Source organism: Pipistrellus hanaki, assembly GCF_964339955.1.
Source record: "Pipistrellus hanaki genome assembly, chromosome: 4".
NCBI lineage: Eukaryota > Metazoa > Chordata > Mammalia > Chiroptera > Vespertilionidae > Pipistrellus > Pipistrellus hanaki.
This window is the reverse complement of record NC_140506.1, coordinates 70,477,778-70,493,451: the sequence shown is the minus strand read 5'-3', so window position 1 is coordinate 70,493,451 and position 15,674 is coordinate 70,477,778. Positions and strand designations below refer to the sequence as shown.

The 15,674-nt window shown below is 43.5% G+C and overlaps 1 protein-coding gene across 3 annotated transcripts; it reads right to left on the bottom strand.

The window, feature by feature from the left end:
* Window positions 1-1,464: 1,464 nt before the first annotated feature.
* Window positions 1,465-14,567, bottom strand: ZSCAN21 (zinc finger and SCAN domain containing 21). 3 transcript variants are annotated; one of them, XM_084881431.1, is made up of 4 exons: window positions 14,487-14,567; window positions 5,431-5,918; window positions 4,969-5,161; window positions 1,465-2,935 (listed from the first exon to the last, which is right to left on the bottom strand). In XM_084881431.1, the coding sequence occupies exons 2-4, from the start codon at window positions 5,821-5,823 to the stop codon at window positions 2,097-2,099; spliced, it is 1,425 nt and encodes a 474-aa protein (XP_084737557.1). In that variant the 5' UTR covers window positions 5,824-5,918; window positions 14,487-14,567; the 3' UTR covers window positions 1,465-2,096. The 3 variants fall into 3 exon arrangements, with proteins under 3 accessions (XP_084737557.1, XP_084737559.1, XP_084737558.1); XM_084881433.1 differs by lacking the exon at window positions 14,487-14,567 and adding an exon at window positions 14,083-14,409; XM_084881432.1 differs by lacking the exon at window positions 14,487-14,567 and adding an exon at window positions 9,504-10,179.
* Window positions 14,568-15,674: the final 1,107 nt, after the last annotated feature.

Below are 15,674 nucleotides of genomic sequence, written 5' to 3'. Positions count from 1 at the left end.
CATGAGACATCTGGGGATCATGTAGCTGGAGCTATTGATCACAGCTCAGTATGCTCAGGTTCATTAAATCAGGTGGACACAGCAACAATCCATCACATGGAAGAAATGTCACATTTGTGCATCAAGGCTCATGCCCAGGTTATGGACTCTATGAGCAGGTCCAGTCACAGGTTATGTAAGCAGGAAGCTCTCACCTGTGTCACCTGCCTTTGTTGAACCGATACCTCCCTCTGCTCATACCTTTGGACTCCTGGAAGGCTCCCTTAGACTTGTTGGTGGAATAAACCTGCGGTCTGTTTCACAGAGTCAGCTCAATGTTAACATGAATAAAGAAGGCATTGTTGATTCCCTGTGTGCTTCCTCAGGAGTGAAATCTGGTGGGCAGAGCTGCAGGCAGGCTATCTGGCACCAACTTTGTCTGGAGGAAGAAGTAGCTTGAGGTAAAGATTCCATGGCCTCCTGGGCTGTGGCAAGCACCTTGTCTAGACAAGGGGCCTGCAAAGAATAAAGTTGAAAGTCTGGGGACAAGATATGAGGAAGATTTCAGCTAAAGGACAGATGGGCCGAAGGGGGCTGAAACAATGTAAATCTTTGTGTTATATATCAGTGCCCCTCAGAAAAAACCCACTGCACAGGAGCTATCAGGAAAATAGGGGCAGTACAGATTGGGGACCCATTCACCTCTCACCAAAGGAATGTGAGGCAGGTCTTGAGGCTTAGCAGCTCTACCTTCATTTCCTTTACGTGGAGCAACTCCAGGAGCCTACAGGTAATCGGCTGCTTGTAATCACTAAATTCTCTGTGGGCCTTCATCATGGTTAATATATAAATAGGAGTGCTCCCATTAAAGGTACTGAGTTAGGGTGCTGGCAGGGCATCCAGGTTATCAGTAAGCTACTAGAACAGTAAAAACATTTCAGATTTCAAGCACAATTTTTTTTTTTTTTTTTTTTTAAAGTAATGACTCTCTAATACATTTGGCTGGTGCATAAAGACTTGGTACCTGTAGTTTAATCTGATCCCAGGGTGGCATACCGGCAGTTTCCAGAGATCAGAACTGGTCCTAGACATGACACTTTTCTTTTGTCCCTAAATCAGGTTTGCTGAACACTATGGTTGCAGCAGTAGACAAAAAAGGTATTTTAATGACTAATAGTAAAAGGTGAAAAAAACTAAGAACAACAAAATAAGCAAAAGATAGGAGGAAGGCATGAAGTAGTTGGTTTCTAGGTAACAGGAAGACTTACCTATTGGCCAAAAGACTTTTTATAAGGTAGAGAAGTATCGTAAGAAATCAAAGAGATTGTAGTCAGAAGGAAAAAATGGGATGGGTTTAAGTTAATCAAATTGGGTATTATTGACTTCTGGAGTTTAAAGAATGATGCTTCTGAGGGAGAATCAGTTTTTCAAAGACTTTGGCAGAGACAGTATATACAAGCAAAATGCACACGAGGCTGACAAATGTTCCCAGTGATGAAAAAAATGTATTAGCACATAGGAAAAAAGAGCATAGACCAAAATACAACTATTCTATACACTACTGCAATTTCCTAATATACACATTCATTCACAAGTACTACATATTCTATTTATCCCAAATCCAAATTTCCAAAAAGATAAACCAGTAGGAATAGTTTTTCTCTCTAGAATAGTGTTCAATAAACAACATACCATTTATTATAACAGTCTTGAAGTATTACAAGATGTTATAAATTCTGAATCAGATTATATTGTGTTCAAATGGCTCAATTCTTTGCAAATCATAATTCTTTAAGGTATGTTAAAAGTTAAAGTCATAATTATACTTGATACACATCACTTTAACTATACAAAAGGCAATGCCGGCATGGTTACTGGGACCTGAAGTGTGGTGAGGGGATCTGCCCCAGTTAAGCTAACAAGTGAGGAATCCACCACACCCTCTAGGACCTTCCTTCTACTGTGCCACTGCTCTCACTCCTCCAGGGTGTCTTGATGTTGAGTGAAAAAAAAGCTAGCACTTAAGTTTACATTACAATTATCTGACTTCTCCATAGCACTCATGTTCTAGAGTTACAAAAACACACATACACAAACATTGAGAGCCTACTTGACAGTTAAAGCACTCCTCCCTCTCCAGTGTGGACTCTCTGATGTTTGGAAAGATTTGACTTACTACAGAAGGTTTTCCCACAATTATTACACCAATAGGGCTTTTCTCCAGTATGGATTCTATGATGTTTATTAAAATTGGAGCTGTGGTTGAAGGCTTTTCCACACTCCTTACATTTATACGGCTTTTCTCCAGTGTGGAGTCTCTGATGAGAACTAAGACCTGCGTGCTGACTAAAGCTCTTTCCACATTCATTACACTGATAAGGTTTCTCTCCAGTGTGTATTCGATAGTGTCGAATGAGGCTGCCTTTACCACTGAAAGCTTTCCCACAATCTTTACACTGATATGGTGCCTCTTCAGTGTGCATGCGCTGATGTTTAAGGAGATCTGAGCTCTGACCAAAGGCTTTTCCACACTTACAGTCATAGGGCCGGTCTACCAAGTGGGTTCTGTAATGAAGGGTAAGGTTTGAGCTGTGGCTGAAGGCTTTCCCACATTTGGTGCATACATAGGGTTTCTCCCCAGTGTGTGTTCTCCGGTGTTTAGTAAGATTTGAGCTATTGCTAAAGGCTTTTCCACACTCAGCACATATGTAACGTCTCTCTCCTGGGGCAGGTTTGGTGGACATTAATTCTCTACCTTTCTTGGAACCTTTGTCTAGGAGAGAGGTTTTTGTTCCTCTTTCTTTTTCAAGGTTTACCCATTGCCTTTCTAACCTGGCCTCAAATTTATTGGCAATAACCATGGGAGTAATATCCTTTTTGAATTCGTCTGCATAAGACTCTTCAGAACTTTTCTGCATATCTGTTGATTCCTCATTCTGGGTGTTCGATTTACAATCTGAAACAATAAGTAGAATAAGGGCATGAGTTATTTCCTGTTCTGAGAAGAAACTGTTAAAGGACAAAGAGAATCATCAGATGACATTGATGGATTTTTAAGGGTGACCAAATATTGCTCTGAGAGGTCACAATATCACAATTATACAAATAAGTCATCATCAAATCTAGTTTACAATACCAGACTTTCACACAGCCCACTACCCTACCCAAAGCTATGATGGTATGAAGAGTACATGGCTTTTTCTGCTAGGAGGAGAACTTCATATATAGAAGGCAATAAGGCAAAGTCAAGCATATAGCAGCAAAGGGAGATGGGAGATGCTTGGGCAGAATGAAACAAGTTAGAAAGATTGCTGAAGGGTCAATCTGATTAAGAAAAATAAAGAATAATTAAGGGAGAAGAGGCTAGTGGTAAACAAAAAATCCATGTACTCATAGAAGCTGAATATCCTATATAATAAAGATGTAATATGCAAATGATTCTTACGCCATGAAGTGTAACCAGATCATGGATCAGCAGGAGGGTGTGGTGGAGAGCTACAGGAGGGGGACAGGAGGAGAGCTACTAGAGGGCAGCAGTGAGCTACTGGTGAGCTATTGTGCATGGATTCATGCGCAGGGCTACTACACTCACTCACTCTCTTTATACACACACACACACACACACACACACACACACACACACACACACGGTTAAGTTGACTTGTGCATGCGCCCTACATAAAAAGCTTTTGCTGGTGCCAATCACATGCACATGTTTCCATCTGTATTTGTTGATCCTGAATTTGGTTGCACTTCTATTATAGAGAAAGGGCGATTAACGATATTAAAATATTTCTTCTAATTAATTTCCTTTCAATGTGCACAAATTCGTGCACAGGGCCACTAGTAAAAGCAATAAAAGAGAACATTCAGTCCATTTATAATCATTCTAGTCCCAGATTCTCCTCCTTAATATGTTTTTATTGATTTTTTAGAGTGAAAGGAAGGGAGAGGGAGAGAGAAACATTGATTGGCTGCCTCCTGCACACCCCCTACTGGGGATTGATCCCACAACCTGGGCATATGCCCTGACTGGGAATCAAACCAGTGAACTCTTGGTGTATGGGATGAAGCTTAACCAACTGAACCACACTAGCTAGGCCCAGATCCTTTTTTTAAATATGTATTTTATTAATTTTTTACAGAGAGGAAGGGAGAAGGATAGAGAGTTAGAAATATCAATCAGCTGCCTCTTGCACACCTCCCATTGGGACGTGCCTGCAACCAAGGTACACGCCCCTGATTGGAACCAAACCTGGGACCCTTCAGATCGCAGGCTGACGCTCCATTCACTGAACCAAACTGGCTTTGGCCAGATCCTTCTTAATTTAAGTGAAAGTACTTAACTCCCACCAGAATTCAACTCTTATCATTTAATCTATATCAGCTAGGATACTTTAATTATAAAGTATCATTGTTGAAATCAAATTAAAGCAATACATCTTTTAAGAGCATTTCACAAGACAATCACACTGCTAAAAGTCCATCTAACCATCCACATACATAGAAGTTTCCTCTGAAAAATGGACTCCCTTTACCTAGGATCCTTCAGTCTGCAGGCTGACGCTCTATCCACTGAGCCAAACCGGCTAGGGCAAAATGGGCTCCTCTTAAGCAGAAGCCCCAACTGGCAAAGGTCCCTCCTTCTAGCCCCTTTTTCCTTATGCCTCTGTCTCAGTCTCCTGGCCATCTATTTCCTTCCTCTGTCAGCAGAACCACTCTGCTGCTCCCAGGCTCGCCCCCTACTCACTGACTGCAGCAGTGGAGCTAAAATCTCCCTCACGCTCCAGAGGAGCAATCATGTGGCTACTCACACAGGTTATCCTTCAAGTTGCCATGAACTATGTGTAGGAAATAAGTAACTTAAAAGCTTAAAATTTTAAATAGCCCAAGGCAGAAGTTGAATAAATTTATCAGGGACCATTTCTACATAATCCAAAGCTGATTATTACAGGCTCACTAAATCATTAACAGATGAATTGTTCCTACCTTGATTCTGTCTCAGCTCTGGAGTGAAATCCTGCTCTTCACCAGACTCTTGGATGTACAGGGGTCCCCAAGACTCATAGTTGGGACTATTCTCCGCCGACTGTGGCTGGGTGCTGCTCAGGGACTTCTTCGCTGTTCCCGAAGAGGCCGTCTTCTCCCAGGCCTGTTTCTGTTCATTCGGAGGAGGTGAAACCTAGGTAATTAGGAATGGCTGGGTTTGTCCACAGCCCACTTTAGAACTAAAATGAAAGAAAATCTCAGGAGAGCTATGTAAAATCTCTAGGAAAGAGAAAAGAGAAACACCCCCCATTCAATTCTCAAGACTAAAGCTAGTGTAGGATAGTAGGAAAAAGAGGAGGAAACATGGTCTAAATCAGTAGAAACGTCCATTTACCTGTTCGTATTGTATGGACAAATCATACCTGCGTGGAATGGCATGCTCCCAATCTCATTCCCTCCTACCTGCTGTCCTGGTTCATCTAGTTCTTGCTCCAGGTCTTCCAGGAGAGTGACGGCCTCTTCGGCACTCTCTGGACAGTGCTCCTGCACCCAGGCCTGCAGCTCCCGGGGCAGGATGGCCAGGAACTGCTCCAGCACCAGCAGCTCCAGGATCTGCTCCTTGGTGTGCAGCTCGGGCCGCAGCCACTCACAGCAGAGCACCCGGAGCTGGCTGAGGGCCTCCCGCGGTCCAGGTGTGTCATGGTATCCAAACTGCCTGAAGCGCTGGCGGAACATCTCCAGGCTTGGAAAGCATTTTTCTTTCTCCTCCTCAACTTTCACAATCACAGGCCCCACCTGCTCCTGGAGGGGCCTAGGGCCCAGACCTGCGGCTACGCCCAGTTCCTTGGTCATCATACGGACTCCAGAAACAGCCTCACTAAAGATGGGCTCTTTGTAGAAGGAATATTAGTTCCTTTAGATTTCTGGTTCTTCAGGACTACAGGCTCAACCTAAGAAAATATTGTTACCATAAAATTACCAAAATAAGTATTTTTAAGTTTTGGTCTTACAGTTACACTTTTAGCACAAGAAACTGTAAAAATTATGGCCACTATAATACTACCATGTAAAAATTATTGTTCAAATCTCTCTGGAGGTAGTTCAGAATATCTTACTTTGGTTTTACTTTCAAAAGAGCACACTGAGACCCAGCTGGTGTGGCTCAGTGCAGGGTTCAATTCCCGGTCAGGGCACATGCTTGATCCACAGTAGGGGGCATGCAGGAGGCAACCAATTGGTGTCTCCCTCCCTCCCTCTCTTTTGAAAAAAAAGAAAAAGAAAAAAAAAAAAGAATATTTCAAGTGAAGATTACCCCCCCTCAAAAAAAAACAAACACCCCAGCACATGGCATAATTTAAAAATTAAATTTACATTAACTATGCTCTGAAAACCTTTTTAGACCCTTAGAACTCCTGAGGTTTTAACAGGCTATTGCTGGCCAGCAAATGTACGTTTATGTTACAGCTTTAAATTAGTTGTTTAGATTCACATATCTAGTGAATACATATGAAAGACATGTATTTTATATATAACTGTTCCCCTTCATTTATTTTTGTGATCAATTTTTGAAATTTTAAAAAATGTGAAATGGGATTCTGGCAATAGAACCTCAATATGTAACCTTGCTTTTATGAAAAATTCAATAATTATCAGAATTCTAGGGATGCCAATACTTGGACTCCCCTCCACTGTACCATGTGGAAGCATTCTATGAGATGCCAACAGGTCTTGACAGGGTGAACCAGAATCAGCACCGCCCACTCCCTGACACTGCTACACACCCAATGCGCTGCTGGAGCCCCCAAGTTCAGGATTATTGAGCCAGGGAAGAAGCATTGCCATCAGTCTCCTAAAATAAAGGCTCTGGCACCAAAGACTACAGATGTAGCAGTGCTGGGAGCATTTCTCAGGTATGCTTAAAAGTGACTTCAGTGTTGGAATAACTCCATAATTGGTTACAAAATTTCACACTCCAGCCAGAGGAGGGCAGTCCAACAACAGGAAAGACATCAGAACCTGTTTGGGCTACTTAGCTTCTGGATCCAACTACAACTGCCAATTTATCTGCAGCCTGGACCTCTCTTATGAATTTTAGACTTATATGACCAACTACCCACCTGACACTCCACCAGCCTGACACTCAAGCTTAACATGCCCCAAACTGCACTTCCCATCTTCCCCCCAAAGCTGCTCATTTCAGTTAACTGCAGCTCTACTGCTGTTTTCATGGACCAAAAACGTGGTCATCCCTGATCCCTCTCTTTACATTCTACATGTAATTTAGAAGTAAATCCTGTTAGCTCTATACCCCAGAGAGACAGAGTTCAACCTTCTACACGGCCATCCAGTCCATCACCAGCAGCTTCCTAATTGCTTCCACTCTTCCCTCATCCATTCTCAGCACAGCAGCCAGAGATCGCCCGTTAAGTCAGATCACACCATTCCTTTGGTCACACCGCTCAAGGCTTTGTGTCATACAGAGTAAAAGCCAAAGGCAGCCGAAACCGGTTTGGCTGGATAAAGCGTTGGTCTGACCTGATCTTATACTTCTCTGTTCATTCCACCCCAGGCAGTTGGTTCCCTGGACTTGTGCGGCTCTCCCACCTGAGAGCCTTTGTCCCGGCTGCTCCCTTAACACTTCCTGCAAATTACATGCTTCTTCCAGAGTATGCATGCTTGACCCCTTATTTTATTTATTAAAAAATTTTTTTTTATTATTGATTTCAGAAAGGAATGGAGAAGTAGAAACATCAATAATGAGAATAATTGATAGGCTGCCTTCTGCATCCTACACTGGGGATCAAAACTGCAACCTTGGCATGTGCCCTGACCAGAAATCAAACCGTGACCTCCTGGTTCATAGGTCGATGCTCAACCACTGAGCCACACCAGCTGGCATGACCACTCTGTTTTAAACTGCACACTACCCTCCCTCACCTCAAAACTCCTTATTTTTCTATTCTTCCCCCTCCCCGGGACCCCACCCCTTATCTTCTTATTTTTTCCCTCCATATCACTCACCACTATACAAATGCTACATATTTTACTTCTATTTCTAGACTATCTGTCTCTATCCTTGAAAATCAACTCTTCATCTATTTTGTTCACTGCTATATTTCAAACATCTAAAATATACCTATTACTTTGCAGGTACCAAACAGCTCTGGAAAGAATGCAATGCATGGATCTTTGGGTCTATTTTTAAGGAGTAAAAACTATAAAATTGGGTTTAAAAATATCAATACAAATTTAAATTTAAAAAATATGGCAGTAAGAATTCATGTTTAGTGTAATATAGACAGATGTTGATACAGAATTAGAAATGTGTGTACATGGGTTACAATGGAGACATTTATTTTCTAGCTCCGTCTGCTGTGAAGGTCCAGAAGCAATAGCATCCTGGTAGGAATAAGCATACCCAGTGCCCAAATCTTGGTCTCTAAATATCATTCTCCAATAAAAGGAACTAGAGATGGAGAAATGGTTGATTCTGGGTTGGGGACTATACAAGCTGAGCCCGGGGCCATCTTGTAATGCCAAGAAGTATTAAATCACCACAGTGAGGCAGGTTAAAGGAACACAGAAGACAACATATAAAAGCTCTCAGTAGTTACAACGGAAACAATTTGAGCAACAAAATAAATGGCGTAGAACTAGATTATAACCATAAGTTAAAAGGTTGAATGAATAGAGAAGACAAATCTCCCATACAGAATTATTTCAAAAAAATTATGTAGATACTACCCTCAAGAAGGCAGAGCTCCAACCTCTTGAATACAGGCTACACTTACTGATTTGCCGGGAGAAAGTAACTACAGTAAAGAAACACACAAACTGGAATACCACTCAGACATAAAAAATGAAATACTGCCATCTATGACAACATGCCTGTTGCTTGAGCAAATTATAAGTGAATTAAGTCAGCTAGAAAAGGACAAGACCTATATAACCTCACTCACAGGTGGAATAAAAAAAAAAAAGTAACACCGAAGCCGGTTTGGCTCAGTGGATGGAGCATTGGCCTGCGGACTGAAGGGTCTCAGGTTCGATTCCGGTCAAGGGCATGTACCTTGGTTTCTGGCACATCCCCAGTGGGGGTTGTGCAGGAGGCAGCTGGTTGATGTTTCTAACTCTATCTCTCCCCCTTCCTCTCTGTAAAAAATCAATAATAATAAAAAAGTAACAAATGAACAAAGCAAAACAAAACAAACCACAAACTCAGAGATCAAGACATCATAATGGTAGTTATCAGAAGGGGAAGAACAATATATATGGCAATGAATAGAAAACAGACTTTTGGTGTGGGGACCATGAAATAGATATCGAACTATTTCATGTGCACACCTGAAATTTAAATGTTACTAACCAATGCTACCTCAGTAAAAACACAGTTAAAAATATATATATATATTTTATCAATTTTTTACAGAGACAAAGGGAGAGAGCTAGAGAGCTAGAAACATCGATGAGAGAGAAACATCGACCAGCTACCTCTTGCCCACCCCCTACCAGGGATGTGCCCACAACCAACGTACATGCTCTTTACCGGAATCGAACCTGGGACCTTCCAGTCTGCAGACCGACGCTCTACCGCTGAGCCAAACCGGTTTCGGCAGTAAAAACACATTTTTTAAAAAAAAGATTAGTATCATCAGTGACAAGTCATGTGCCTTGATATGAGAAAAGCACTTCACTTCTGTGGTCTTCCTCCTCAAAACCCATAACCACAGCCTAATCATAAGAAATACATCAGACAAACCAAATTGAGGGACAGTCTACAAAAACAACTGACTAGTAGTCTTCAAAACTGTCAATAAAAAACAAGACTAAGCAGATATGACGATTAATGTAATGTGGTATCCTAGTTGGGATCCTGGAACAGAAAAAGGGCATTAGGGGAAAACTAGTAAAAGTCAAAGTGTGAAGCTTAGTTAATTGTAACGCACCAATCTTGTTTCCTGTAGTTGTGGCAGATGTACACAGTAAAGTAAGGGAAACTGGTGAGAGGTAGATGGGGACTCACTATTATTTTTGAACTCTTCTATAAATCTAAAACTACTCTAAAATTATTTAAACACAAAATATGGGGTGTTGGGGCAAACAAGCAGCTTTAGTAAATGCTGTTCTATTACGGACTGGTAAAGAGAAATATGGCTAACTTCAGTACTTATGATGTTGAAGCAGACCATTCTTAGAGTTAATAAAACATTTAAAAAGTTGTGAAGCCTTTTCCTTTTAGGATTTTTTAAAACAATGCTTTTGTTGATTTTAGAGAGAGGAAGGGAGGGATAACATTGATGCGGAACATCGACTGGCTGCCTCCTGCACACTCCCCATCGGGGATCGAGTCCACAGTCGGGTATGTGCCCTGACCAGGAATCGAACAGAGAACCTCTGGGTTCATGGGTGGATGCTCAACCACTGAGCCACTCCTGGCCGGGCTAGGATTTTTCTTTTTTAATCCTCACCCAAATATATTTTCCCACTGAGTTTTAGAGAGGGAAAGAGAGGGAAAGACAGAGAGAAATATCTAGGTGAGAGAAACAGATTGGTTGCCTCCTGCACTTGCCTCTTCTAAGGACCTTTTGGTCAGCAATCCCATGCTCTATCAACTGAGTAAAACAGGCTAGAGCAGATTTTTTTTAAACACCTGCCTTGTCTCAAGCAGCAGCAATAGTTAATTTCTGACTCTCTTCCAATAACTATGAGAATATTGGCCTAATGAAACAGTTCCTCACAGATCTATTTCAAACATAACAAAAAGCATTTTTTAAAATTTTTATTTATTTACTTTATATATTTTTATTTATTTCAGAGAGGAACGGAGAGGGAGAGAGATAGAAACATCTATGATGAGAGAATCCAAGATGGCTGCTCGGGTAGGCAACTAGCCGCAGCCGCACACAACAATTTTAATAAAATACAACTAAAATATAAAATGGACATTACCCAGAACTACAGGAAAGTCGACTGACTGGAAATCCTACAACAAGAAGCAAGGAGAAAACCAGAAGGAAGCACGGAGGAGCTGTAAAAGCCTAAGGTACGGAGACACGCGGCGCGCGGAGAGGACGGAGCCGGAGAGGAGGGAGGCCGAGTGCCTGGCAGGCGTTCCCAAGCGGAAAGGAGAGAAAACTCCGACTGTGCTGGGCCCCTGACTGCTCTGAACCCCCGTTCTGGGCCAGACCCCGGGGGCTCAGGCTCAGCCAGAGGGAGCTGGGCTGTAAGTCGGAACCCCGGGGTAGCGGAGAAAGGAGGTCCCGGAGGCGCGCACACAGCGAGCAGAGAAGGGACGGTCGGCTGTGCCGCGGGATTGCCCTGACGGGAAGGAGACTGGGGCTCCAGACTGCTGTGAACGCCACCTCCAACTCCACTTCCAACTGAACTGAACCCCAATACCGGGCTCATTGTGGGAGAGCATAGACTGTTTGGCAGCAGGCGAAAATCGAGGGCACCTTTCTCTCAGAGGCGCCGGCAGCGAGCACTGAAGGACCCGCATAGGGCGGGGTTGACGGAAGCCAAAGCTGCAGGCTCCACCCTGAAACCCCGTCCCATCTGTAACTGCGAAATGCGACAACAAAATAAATCACAAACAAAAGAAATGGAGGACAAAAAGCGTCTGGATATAGAGTTCAAATCTACGCTTATAAGGTTTTTCAAGAATTTCCTAGAAAAGATGGATAAGGCCTATGAGGATATGAAAAGAGACCATCAAGAAATGATAAGGGAACAACAAGAAATAAAGAATACATTGTCTGAAATAAAAAATATTCTACAGAGTCCTAAAAACAGAAGGGAAGATCGCAAGAATCAAGTCAAAGATTTGGAACATAAAGAGCCAGAAGACACTCCTCCACAGAAGCTAGAAGGCAAGAGAATCCAGAAAATTGAAGATAATGTAAGAAACCTCTGGGACAACTTCAAGCGAACCAACATCAGAATTATGGGGGTTCCAGAAGATGAGAGAGAGCAAGATATCGAAAACATACTGAAAGAAATAGTGACAGAAAACTTCCCCCACCTGGTGAAAGAATTTGACTTACAAGTCCAGGAAGTGCACAGAACTCCAAACAAAAGGAATCCAAAGAGGACCACACCGAGACACATCATTATTAAAATTCCAAGAGCAAAAGATAAAGAGAGAATATTAAAAGAAGCAAGAGCAAAGAAGGTAGTAACTTATAAAGGAGCACCTATACGATTGTCAGCTGACTTCTCAACAGAAACCATGCAGGCCAGAAGGGAATGGCAAGAAATATACAAGGTGATGAATAGCAAGAACCTACAGCCAAAAATAAGCTACCCAGCGAAGCTATCACTCAGAATCGAAGGCCAGATAAAGAGCTTCACTAATAAAAAAAAGCTAAAGGAGTTCATCACCACCAAACCAGAATTATATGAATTGCTGAAGGGGGTTCTTTCAGAAGAGAAAGTAAACAAAGATAAAAATTATGAACAACAAATACGTAATTATCAACAAGTGAATCTAAAAACCAAGGAAATTTAAAAAATCTGATGAACAATATTAACTGTTGAATATAATAGAATCAGAGGTATGGAAGGGGAGTGAACTGACGATTCTTGAGGAAAAGGGGAGAGGGGGGCGTGGGAAGAGACTGAACATAAACTGTGCACCTATGGATGAGGACAATGGGGAGAGGGGAAAGGGCAGAGGGTGGGGTGGGAACCTGGTGGAGGAGAGCAATGGTGGGGAGGGGGGAAGGAACATTTGTAATAATATGAAAAATAAAAACTTATTAAAAAAAAAAAAAAAAGAAAAGAAACATCTATGATGAGAGAGAGCCATTGATCAGCTGCCTCTTGCATACCCCACACTGGGGATGGAGCCTGCAATCCTTGGCTGGAACCGAACCCGGGACCCTTCAGTCCTCAGGCCGTCGCTCTATCCGTTGAGTCAAACAGGCTAGGGGCTCACAGGAAGCCTTTTTTAAATGTTATCAAATACTTTTAGTTTTGAAATAGTTGGCAACATTACACTCTTTCGTCCCTTGAAATCACAGTCCATTTTCCAGTTTGGCAATTCTATCTCCCCACAGGCTCAAAGGCCATCTGCAGAGGTTTAAAATGCAAATCTGTTAATATCACCCAGCTATTTAAAATTACTTAATTTTTTGCATGGTAACCAATGCCAAGCTGGCCTCTGTCTCCCCCTTTCCATTATCACTTCCCTTCTCATCCCCTATGCTCACTCAATACCCAATTATTTTTTTAAAATATATTTTATTGATTTTTTACAGAGAGAAAGGGAGAGGGATAGAGAGTTAGAAACATCGATGAGAGAGAATCATCGATCAGCTGCCTCCTGCACACCCTCTACTGGGGATGTGCCTGCAACCAAGACACATGCCCTTGACCGGAATTGAACCTGGGACCCTTCAGTCTGCAGGCCAATGCTCTATCCAGAGCCAAACCAGTTAGAGCTCAATTCCCAATTCTTATGGCAGGCTTATATTCGTCTTTCAAGTCTCAGCTCAGTAACTAATCCATGAAAAGATGCTCAACCTTAGTTATAATAAAATATGCTCCCACCTCTCAGATTGGCAAATATTAAAAAACAAATCTGATAATGCTCTGCACTGATGTTTTGTTTTTCACTTGAGGAAAGCCAGTAATTTCACATTTGGTCATGCTGAGTTAAGAGATGCCCTGCAGGCCATGGCTTCTGAATTTTTCTTAGTAAAGAGCTCATAAAATAAAAAGGCATGTGGATAGAAAACAGAGGCTTCGTTACTAACATTGTCTTCAAGCACACTGAACTACTTTTTTAGGCTATCTAGAATTTCAGCTAAATCCATCAATGCCCTGGCCAGGTAGCTTAGATGGTTAGAGTGTAGTCTTGATAACCTATGGTTGCAGATTCCCTGGTTAGGGCACATATTAGAATCAATCAATAAATGCATAAATAAGGGGAGAAGGGGAGAGGGAGAGAGAGATTTGTGGTATTCACGCACTCGTTGGTTGCTTCTTGTGTGCCCTGACCCTAGATGGAACCCGAAGCCTTTGCGTACCGGGAGGACGCTCTAACCAACTGAGCTACCGATCCAGGGCCTTACACACTTTCCAACCTGAACAAAGACCAACGAGACTACTCACTCCCTTGGATCAGGCCTTACAAAGAGGTTCCGTTTCTCCGAGAAGGCCCGCAACCCCCGGGGCGGGTTTCATCAATTAGCCCTGAGCTCGTGCCTCCCTTTGAGAGCCCAGGGCCGGGGGGGTGGGGTGGGGGATTGGTAGCCCCTGCTCTGCTCAAGGAGCGCACAAAAACGGCCCCGAAACTGCGACACGAAGTTTCATTTGTTAGAACCTTGGGGGGAGGAAAGGCTTTCCAGGGAGCCAGCGCCTCCAGGGCCGGGCAGGAACCAGGGCTCCTCCCCGCAGCCCCTCCCGGACCCGCCCGGGGCCTCCGCGGGGGCCAGGGCCGCACGCCCACCTCCCGCTCCTGATCCTCCAGCCCGGCTCCCTCCCGCCGCCGAGCTCCCCGGGACCTGGCGGCTCACCGTGAGTCAGAGGCGCTGCTGGCGCTGGGACACCGAGACGCACCGCGGCGGCGCAGCCGGAAGTACGTCACAGCCCGTCCGCCGCCGGGTTTGCGCGTTCGCAGGGCCCCTCTAGGAACTCGGGAATCTCGGCAGCTCGGTGGAAGGAGGCACCGCCAACGTAACCGGGAGGGAACTTGTCTCCCCGTCCCCGTTGGGTTTTTTTTTTGTTTGTTTTTTTAAAAAATATATATTTTATTGATTTTTTACAGAGAGGAGGAGCGAGGGACAGAGAGTTAGAAACATCAATGAGAGAGAAACATCTACCAGCTGCCTCTTGCACACCCCCTACTGGGGATGTGCCCGCAACCAAGGTACATGCCCTTGACCGGAATCGAACCCGGGACCTTTCAGTCCGCAGACTGACGCTCTACCACTGAGCCAAACCGGTTTTGGCGCCCCGTTGGTTTTTTACTAAAAAAAAAGTTTCGGCCTAAAGGCGGCGGCTTGGGCCAGAAAGGAGCACACCGAACACCATGCCGTCCGACCTGAGTGCGTCTGGAGAAACTGTTCTTAACTTTGGTAGAAAGAAGGGGAGAATGAGGGCCAAAGCAGTCTTAGTTTTCCAATAGGCGAGGTGTTGTCATTTGAAAAAGAAGTTTGCATTATGGGACCGCAGAAGGCCAGTGAATGGAACTGATAGAAAGGTCAATACCAGGAAGGCCTTTCTTAAGAAAGAGTTGCTCAGAAATGGCCTCTTCCTCCGGGTTCCGATTAGAGCGTCCGCCCCTGCACGAAGGGTTGTGGGTTGGATTCCTGGTCATGGGCACATACCTAGGCCCCAGTCAGGGTGCATGCGGGAGGCAACCAATGGAAATCTGTGTTCCCCTGACAAACAAAAGTGGTCTCCTGTATCTCCTTGTGCTGTTTTGAAGAATTAGGAGAGCCCTGGGGATGGGAAGGACAGGAGGTTTGCAGAATCTTCCTACAGCTTGTCTTAGAATTCTAGTAGTTTTTCCCTTTAAAACGGGGAAACTTCAAAACACTCCTTCGCCATTACCACTCCCTCCACACACCTCCTTTGAGTACTTAGTATGGGCCAGGTACTGTGTTAAGGTCTTGGTTTCAGTTTTTTTTTTTTTTTTTTTTTAAATATACTTTATTGATTTTTGACAGAGAGGAAGGGAGAGGGATAGAGTTAGAAACATT